Below are 9900 nucleotides of genomic sequence, written 5' to 3'. Positions count from 1 at the left end.
GGAATGGTAGAGAATAATTTTTCCATAGCTCTTTGAAATAAAGCAGGGGCAGAAGCAATACCATATAAAAGACGATTGCACTTATACAATCCAAGATGAGTGTTGATAACCACTAAATTTTTACTTTCGTCATCCAATTGGAATTGGTTATAGGCATCACTTAAGTCAAAGGTAGAGAACTTCTCACCTCCAAGTAGTTTCATAGAGATTTCTTCCAAACGAGGTATTGGATGGACATCTATTTGTAACATCTTATTCAAGGTTAGATTGAAAAGTCCAGCTATCTTAACACTACCATCATTTTTAACTACTGGAATTATAGGTGTGGCCCAAGCACTGTTGGATATCTTAGAAATTACTCCAGCCTTTTCTAACCTAGATAACTCTGCTTCAACTTTATCCCTGAGGGAAAAAGGAACTGTCCTTGGCTTCAGAAAAATAGGATGTGCATCTGGTTTTAACGTTAAATGAAGGAATATTGATTTAGAACATCCGATGCCTTCAGAAAATACAGTAGAATATTTGTCTAGTAGGGTAAGCAGATTAGAGTTTGTATGAGGAATCCTGGGAATAATACTATTGATTTTGCATGAGAGCTTTAACTCTCGAATCCAATCTCTTCCAATGAGGTTAGCATTACCATGACGAACCACATAAAGGCGAAGTTTATAGCTAGAACAATTGTAAAGAACTGGTACTATAATAAATCCTAATACATTCAACTTGAAATTTCCATATGTGCAAAGAAAATGTTTAGACTCATGTAAAGAAAAGGATGATAAGTCTCTGTTGAAAGTGGATTCAGAAATGATGGAAAGTGGGGAGCCAGTATCAACTTCAAAACTAATGTTCTTCTTATTAATAGAAAGGGTGAGAATAATAGGTGGAACTGGTGTGGAGACATCTTGAATATTGAAAAGATTTAAATAAGATGAATTATCTATCTCTAAGTAATCATTTGAATCATTGTCAGTATGAGATAGTTGGTGTATGCTCACATGAGAATGTTTAGTTTTTCCACAAACCCTTGCAATATGACCAAGAATGCCACATTTATTACAGGTAAATGTTCTAAATCTACAATTCTCACGGGAATGATTTTTGCTTCCACAAGATTTACAGATGTAAGTACTGGTTTTCTTTGTTTCAAACTTAATTTTATCTCTAGGACTATTCTCACTAAACTCCTTCTTTCTGTTAGAGAACTTTGTGGAACGAATTTTAAAACAATCGTTTTCGAGTGGCAATTTATTGGAACGACCTGCATCAATCAGAGCTTGTTCCATAGCAATAGCATAATTGATCGCTTTCTGAAGGTCTAATTCCGACTCATTTTTAGCAAATACATTTGAACGAATCCTAGGGTTGTACAAGCCCAACACGAATTGATCTCTTAAACGTGAAGCAAGGGAATCTCCAAAATCACACTTTTCACTTAATGATTTTAACCCGACTATAAAATCGTTAATCGATTCTCCTTCTTTTTGTACCCGGCGAGTAAAGTTCGCTCTCTCGGAAATAATACTGACTGATTTATTTTTATGGGACCTCATTATACTTTTTAAATCAGCAAATGTCTTCGAAGAAGGTTTATCTGGGAGACAAAGGTTCCTTAATAATTTGTAAGCCACCGGACCCATTTGACTAAGAAGAGTAGCCACCATTTTTCTGTCGTCGGCGATATCGGACGCTATAAAGAATTCTTCCAATTGTTCAACGTATTCATCCCAATCAGTATTTACGTTGTACGGGTTAACGTTAATCGCATTTGCCATTTTCAAATAAGGAAAGAAAACAATGATAATAAGCAATTTGGTAACTTACGGGTCGAAGGTAAATCTAGCTGAAGATAGCCACGTGTTGACTATTTCGAATTGGTCGAGAACAAATAAATAAATAAATAGTATTCTTGAATAAAATTGTAGAAATATATTATCTTTGATCCACCTCGTCGCCAGAATTGGTGTGTATTAACGTCGGAATTAGATTACGAAAAAGGATTGAAACGGATTCTCATGAACAGCTAAATCAACACATCTTTATTGAGTACATAACGGTGCAGAACTGACTGCAGTGCGCAGGCGCACTACTAACTATATACATTTGAATTGCCATAGATGGCGCTGCGATACATAGCAGTATGTTACTGACTAAATAGATTAAACGATTATCTCAATAGCTTTTACTTAACCAGTAGTACTGGCCCGATGTGGCCTTTTGAAGACCGCGAANTGCCCCTTGAATCACTTCTGGCATCACACGTTCTTTCTGTTTCTTTTTCTTATACTTTCGAGGCATTTTTTTCTATTAAAAAAATTTAGCATTAGAGCATGCCAAAAACATGTCAATATGGGGTTGAAAGGGACATGTCCCATTCATCCCCTATTTTACTGTCCCTTTCAACCCCCAGGCCTCAAGCAACCAAAACTACAACCTGACTTTCTGACAGTGAAATATAATTTAAAACCGATTAAAAAAACATATTCTAGAGGTTTCGAAGTAATTATCCCAATTCAAGTACATTATCCAATGACCATGTTTGAGATTTTACCCCTAAATGTAAAAAATGAAGAAAACTTACTTTTGCATGTGTTTTCTGCTTATCTGGGAATTCCAAACACTGGCGCTAGTGTATTGGACCCTACAAACGTGTGAAAACTATGGACTACTAGTGTCATCTATCTGTGAAATAAAAAAGCTCCATAAGTAATTTAGCAGCAAGATATAGAGACTGTCCCTTTCATCCCTTGTCCCTTTCATCCCCACCCTCCCCTACACCTTATGCTGTTAATTAAAGTTTATTTTATCTTACTTATGCTTTACATGGAACACATGTTCGCTTTCTTTGTAACATAACTTATGTTTCAGNTTCACTCAATAGCTTTTACTTAACCAGTAGTACTGGCCCGATGTGGCCTTTTGAAGACCGCGAAGTATCAGCATAAAAATCTCCATATCTCACACATTTTTTGAACTTAACATCCCCAAAACTTTCCACAGTACTCACGGCCTTTCCTCAAAGAAGATGACACCTTCAGATCCAAAAAATCGGTGACCGATTTCCGAATGGTCGGTCCTCGGTAAACCCAAACTTTGGGTGACCACTCCTCTTTTGATATCCGATCCATACATTGAAAAATTGTATCACTGTACACCTTATGCTGTTAATTAAAGTTTATTTTATCTTACTTATGCTTTACATGGAACACATGTTCGCTTTCTTTGTAACATAACTTATGTTTCAGAGTACAAAATAGATACAGATATTCATCAGATTACATGTAGAAGGTAACAGCATTCTGTTTCTCCATATACCTATTTACATAGGATTTTTTACAAATATTTGTTTATATCATAAAATAATATTTACAGATAATTATTTACAATGTTTTAAAAACATGCCACATGTACAAAGTTGATTTACAAATTATTCCTATTATATAAATTATTTGGATTATAATGTTTTAAGATTATAATCTTTTAACATAACAATTATCAGTTGAACTTTATGACAAGAGAAAAACCAATGAAATTATTTACATGAATAACTTTTGACATGTGAACAAAAGTTTACAAACAAATCATGAACAAGAATATATAATTATTAGATTAATACAAAGTACAACTTTTCTTTTTTTTTTATTTTTTTTTCTTTATAAAGTTTTAAACAGAAAAAAACATATGGAAGGAAGGATAGCATATAATTGTTATTTACAAATTTATAACAAGTATGTTACAGAGTGATAATTATTTACAATTGTATTTACAATTTGGTTATATTGAGATAGGAACCGAATCTGATGATAGCTTTCATCATGATATGCTTTGGTTTTTGTTAAGACGAAGCCAACCTATAAAGGATATTTGTACAATTTATTCAGAATACAATCAGTCCATCTAACAGTTGATACAATTAATAACTTTATGATTAAGCCATAAAATTATATTAAGTCCATTCGTCATTGAATTTTATCATATTTTCAATTTTCCATATGATGTCAATGGTACCCCAATAGTTTACATTGAATTCGCTTATTGTCATGCTTTCCTTATCACTTTGAATTTTTAAGCATGCTTCTTGCTTTATTTTTGTGACTAACAGACTCGCATTCCATTTCTTTTTTTCAAAAGTTAGTATACATCTCGATTTCCAAAGTAATCTTTTTATAAGATCTAACATCCAATTTAACATATATTTATTTTGATTTCTGACTATGAAATTTATGTGATATTTAATGTTTATCCAATTTAATTTAATTTTCCATATCTTATTAATCCATGACCAAACTTGTTTTGCTATTTGACAATCATAAAATATATGAAATATGTTTTCATCACGATGACAGCATGAGCAGCCTGCGTAAATTGTTATATTGTGTAAACGTAGATAGTACTTTGTCATAACTATATTCTTTAAAATCCTCCAGAAGATTTCCCTCCATTCAGCGGGGAGGGCTTCAATATTTCTCCAGATTTCAGACCAGTTATAAGAACATTGTAACATATTAGGGTTAATATGTTACAATGTTAGGGTTGTTAGTGTATTTTATTGTAAATAGTGTTTGGTTTGACTTTCTCATCACTAGTTATAATTTGGTCATTTTTATTGCAAATATCATGTAAATAAGTTCTCCATTTTTTGTATTGCTTATTGTTTTTAACAAGAAAGGGTCTACATCCATCAGCATGAGTGAATCTCCACACTATTGAGCCTAATATGTATAGGACAAAATTATCAAGGGGACGGCTTCTTGTTTTGAGAACGTTAATCATATTAGATAGTTGGAGGGAGTCTTCGAGACAATTGAGATCCCAAATCTTCCATCCTCCTCCACAGATGTCATTTTTCATAATGTTACGGTTTAAGGGTTCAAATGAGCTTTGCTGTACGTAGTTAAAGATAATATGCTCTATGTTATTTGCCTCTACAGTTTTTAAGTTTATAGCATTAAGGGTATACATTCGACAAGCTATGATAACTTTATTTGCTATGATTATGCGTTCAGGTAAATATAGATAATAAATATTCCAATCATCTATGGCTTTTTTCACTTTATCTTTTATTTGCTTAAGATTTTTATTGTATCCATAATGTCCATACCAGATACCTAGAATTTTAATTTTGTCAACTTGCTCAAATTGCATGTTATCACAGTTTAAACTGCCATAGATATTCATTACTTTACATTTGTTTTGGTTTATTTGCATGCCTGTTAAGGATCTAAATTGATTTATTTTTTCAATTGTTTTGTTCAGAGCAGGTTTGTCTGTAAGAAAGAAGGTAATGTCGTCTGCATGTGCAATCAATTTAATATTTTGATTCGATCCTGGAATATGGATAGGAGTAATTAACTTTTCAGATTGAACATTTTTTAGTAATAGTTCAATATAAATTGTAAAAAGGATCATGGCCAATGGGCATCCCTGGCGTACCCCTGCTTTACACATGACATCACTAGAATATTTACCATTGATGTTTATTTGTGTACTTGGAAGGTGATAAAGAAGTTTGATTTTATCAATTTCGTTAGAGTTGAAGCCATAGTGTTCGAGTAGTTTCCATAGGACTTTTCTATTAATAGTGTCAAATGCCTTTTCGACATCTATGGAGAGGATGGAAAGCAGAAGTTTATTTTCAGTATACATGTCAATAATGAATTTCATAAACATGATATTATTTTGGATGGTTCTATTTTTAATACCTGCAGTTTGTGTTGGAGTTATTTTGTCTCTAAAAATGAATTATATTCTTTCAGCTATGATAGAGGTATAAATTTTATAATCAAGGTTTAGTAACGTAATTGGCCTATAATCATTTAAAGGAAAACCTATACCATTTACTTTATTTATTAAAAACATCCTTCTGCTACAGAAGGTATCATTAAAAACATTTTGGTTGAACAATTTGTAAAGGATCAGACTTAAGCGTTCATTGAAGAATTTAAAGAATTCGGCAGGTAAATTGTCTATACCCGGAGCTTTATGTGTACATAGCTCTTGAATAGCCTCACGAATGTTGTCAATTGTAATTTCCTTATTGATTATATTATCACTTTTTTCTTTAATGGGGTCAATATAGGATGACATCTTTTTCCATAACAAATCGTTAGTGTCAGGATCTTTGTAGAGTGCAGAATAAAAATTAGTAAATTCTTCAATAATTTTGTCTCTTTCTGTGATTACCCTACTATTTACAATTAGTTTTTCGATCAATACTTTTTCCTTAACACTATTTTTTCTTTCAAAAAGTGTTTTTTCAGTTTTACGTTTTATTTTTAATTTGTTCATACAATATTTGTTATAATTTTCGTATTTTTTATTATCTATTTACTTGCTAATTTCGTCTTGGATCCTTTTGATCTCTACCAAATCATTTTTAATGATATTATGACTTAAATCCCTTTGTAAGGAGTTTAATTTATTAAAAATTTTTTTTTTTTACTGTTTTCCATGCAAGATGAATTTCTTTGTTGATTTCTTCTTTAATATGAATCCATTTATCCCATGTTATTTGTTCTTCTTGTATATGTAATATTCTATCAACATTGGAACAAAAAAGGGTATCATCTAAGATTTCCTTTATAACTTTTACATTACTTTTCCTATGTATGTTGTTTCCTAATACTAATTCTAGTTCTACCATCTTATGATCAGAAATTTTATTACCATTATGTATAAGATTATAGTTAAGAATGTTTTTTATTTTACCAATATTTTTCATCATGTAAATCCTATCAAATCTCACAGCAATACCTCTCGAAGACCAAGTGTAGTCTGTATTGTGAGAGTATTTTGTGCGATAAACATCAACTAGCATAAAGTCTTTTATAATATTTGTTCAGTATGCTATGAGAAGTGTCAGGTAGTAAGGGGGTATTTTTATCCAGTGTTGATAGAACAATGTTGAAGTTGCCCATTAATATAATATCTCTATTTACTGCTAAGAAGTTGGTTAATACGTTAAAGTTCTCTTTTCTTTCAGCGATGATGGGTGAGGCATATAGACCAATGATTCTTATGGGCCTAGGGCCAATCTTAATGTCTACAGCAATAAAACAGACTCTAAGGGCAGAATTAAAGTCCTGTATAGGAATCCATTTTTTAATGAGTATGGTAACACCTGTATTATGCCTAGATGCAAATGAAGTATAAATTCCAAAAAAATTAAAAATTCGATGGAGTCAGAAATTTTCTCTTTTGTTTCTTTCTTACATAAATGTAAAAGTACGAAAAAATTTTTAATATTTTTCTTTCTCTTCTGACTTTTGGATAATATATAACTTCAATTTTTAAAAAATATCAAGTCAATAATGACTATAAAATTTCCAAAAAAGAGTTAAAAAGGTATAAAAAAGAAAATAATTTGCAGAGAAAAAACTTTTATTTACATTATTACTAACAAGGTTCGCAAATGCATTTCGCCTACGGTCTCTTCAGTGGGGTTTACAGTACACAGTGTGTTCTAACAGTCAACTTATTGAACAGCCACTTATATGGTTAACAAAAAATTCCCAGCATTTTGCTGTTAACATTCCGGTATTTAAATTTACATTATTGTTCTGCATAATTATAGCGAAGTGTTCTTTTACCTTTCGCTTTACATTATTTTTTTCCTTAAAAATTATTTTTAATTTATTAATATTTATCTGACAATTATTACTATTACAATGTTGGAAGACAGGAGAATTACTAATTTTTAACCTTACGGCACCAAATGTTCCGACAGTCTAATCTTTAATCTTCGTTTTGTTTCACCAACGTAAAAACTAGGGTTGCTACACGTGCATTCTATCCAATAAACAACACCTTCTTCTTCCAATAAATGTTTTTTAGTACTTCTTATAATCATCATATTTGATAACCTGTTATTTGAGGATGGAACCAATCTAATTAATTTTTGGTTAAAAAACTTATTATATTTTTCATAAATACCTTTTATATACGGAAATGATACATACTTTGTTATTTCTTGACGACGTTTAACTTTAAATGTGTTTCTTAAGAATTTATGAAACCAATCATTTAATAATTTTTTTGGGTATCCATTTAAAATATATTTCTTATGTGTATCTCCAATTTCTGTTTCTCTTTCATCTATATTTGTTGTTCTAGAAAAAATCTTTGTTATTTCCATCAGATATACATTATATTTTTGATTTAAAGGACAGTATGATTTATAATTACTTACTATTCTCGTGTTACACGGTTTTTCAAATGTACAATATTCCAAATGGTCTTCAAATCTTTTAATTATTACATCTAAGTAACTTAATTGACTATTTAATTCATGTTCTTGAGTAAACTTAATATTCAAATTAATTTTATTAGCTTGTTCCAAAATTTGCAAATTTGTTGTGACTGCACTATCATACACTATCAAAATATCATTGACGTACCTTGCAAAAAACTTAACTCCATTTAACGTTGATAAAATCATGTCCACATTCAGCATATAAATTTCGGCTAGTTTTGGTCCTATTACGGAACCCATACAAATACCTTCTGTTTGTCGATAAAAATTTTCTTTCACTGTAAAATAATTATTATCTAATATGTAGACAATTAAATCCTTTAAATAATCAGGGACACCATACTTACATAGACTGCTCAAAATCATATGTTTAGTAATGGAAGGGTACATAGATGTTATATCCAAACTCATCAGTTTATAATTAGGTAAGATTACGCCTTTTTGTAATCTTGATATTATCATCAAGTCATCAGCATTTTTAACTGTATATTTCGAGTTTTGTATATCCTGTAATAACTTCTTAATAAACATTTCCAGGTTATATAACAATGTGAATCTAGTCTATGATTGGTCTACATTTATTTTGTTTGTGTTTTAATTCTGACAGTTCATTTAGGAATTCTTACATTTTCCTTTGGAAGTATTTCTTTACTTAGATTCGCCTGGATATAACCTTCTTTCACAAGTTTCTTCAATATCTTTGTTAATGTTCATTGTATTTCAATAAACGGATCTTTCTCCAATCTTTCAAAGCTTCCTTCAGATATAATTGCTTGTATCTTATTTTCTAATTCATGTAAATCCATAATAACTATGTGATTTGACTTATCTGCTTTTAATAAACATAAATTATATTTTTTAATAAATTTATTAATTCTATTATATTTACCTATATAATGTCTTGCCCTATGATCCTGAATGCACCCTTTCTTGATGATAATTTTTTTTCAGACTTCACAGATTTTTATTCTAATTTCAACTTTTTTTTTCTTTTTGAAGGTTACAATGAAAAATTGCATCTTCAATATCTGCGATAGTATTTATTATCTTACTGGAAAAAGTAAAATTCATACCAGCTCCGTATGATAAGAACCGCATATAGTCTTCTGGTATTTCTTTCGATGATAAGTTGAGGACCAAATTTTTCTGCCATTCAACACTTTCTTCTTGTAATGGATAACCAAATAATTTAACCAATTTAGTATTTTTATTTGTTATATAGTTTATATTTTTATTTTTATAAGAATCTAAGATTAAATTTTGGTTCAAATCTTTTTTAAGAGAGTTAATTTGCTTTGATATAAATCCAATAGATTTACCTTTCTTTCTAATGACTGATTTCAAAATTAATCTCTCTATCTTCCACACATCTTTTCTACAAATATCTTTTCTGATGGATTTCCTCAGTTGAAGTGTTCTTAAAGTGGTTTCTTCTCGGAGGTGACATCTGAAGAACTGTACATCTTTAATGTATCTTTTTCTCAGCTCATATAATCTCTCCAACCTTTTATCCAGATCCATCATTCCTAAAAAACTAAATATATTCCAAAAAAATTATTAAATTCGATGGAGTCAGAAATTTTCTCTTTTGTTTTTTTCTTACATAAATGTAAAAACACGAAAAAATTTATATTTTTCTTTCTCTTCTG

General features: G+C 30.5%; 2 protein-coding genes across 9 annotated transcripts in view; both read right to left on the bottom strand.

Annotated features, from left to right (window-relative positions):
• Positions 1–5: 5 nt before the first annotated feature.
• Positions 6–1775, bottom strand: LOC111628481 (uncharacterized protein K02A2.6-like; the record flags this gene model as incomplete). The annotated part of the gene is made up of 1 exon (XM_023372271.1): positions 6–1775. A coding segment is annotated over exon 1 (1770 nt), but the record flags the coding sequence as incomplete, so codon positions are not given.
• A 5593-nt stretch (positions 1776–7368) lies between these two features.
• LOC111628492 overlaps positions 7369–9900 on the bottom strand; it is an 11457-nt gene continuing 8925 nt past the window's right edge. The window contains exons 1-8 of one of the 8 annotated variants that reach the window (XR_002757183.1): positions 9571–9839; positions 9325–9417; positions 9141–9240; positions 8599–9038; positions 8397–8529; positions 8189–8302; positions 7959–8108; positions 7745–7862 (exon numbers count right to left, since the gene is read on the bottom strand). Coding sequence is in view for 6 of the 8 variants with exons in the window: in XM_023372284.1 (XP_023228052.1) it covers positions 7703–7862; positions 7959–8529; positions 8599–8782 (915 nt within the window). In the remaining 2 variants the exon portion in view is untranslated. Of the gene's footprint in view, positions 7863–7958; positions 8530–8598; positions 9418–9570; positions 9840–9900 lie in introns of those variants that run through there. The other 7 variants (XM_023372286.1, XM_023372287.1, XR_002757182.1 and 4 more) reach the window with 7 other exon arrangements.

Source organism: Centruroides sculpturatus, unplaced genomic scaffold (genome assembly GCF_000671375.1).
Source record: "Centruroides sculpturatus isolate CEXI.00-Female unplaced genomic scaffold, Cexi_2.0 scaffold488, whole genome shotgun sequence".
NCBI lineage: Eukaryota > Metazoa > Arthropoda > Arachnida > Scorpiones > Buthidae > Centruroides > Centruroides sculpturatus.
The sequence above is the reverse complement of the archived record's forward strand: the minus strand, read 5'-3'. Positions and strand labels throughout refer to the sequence as shown.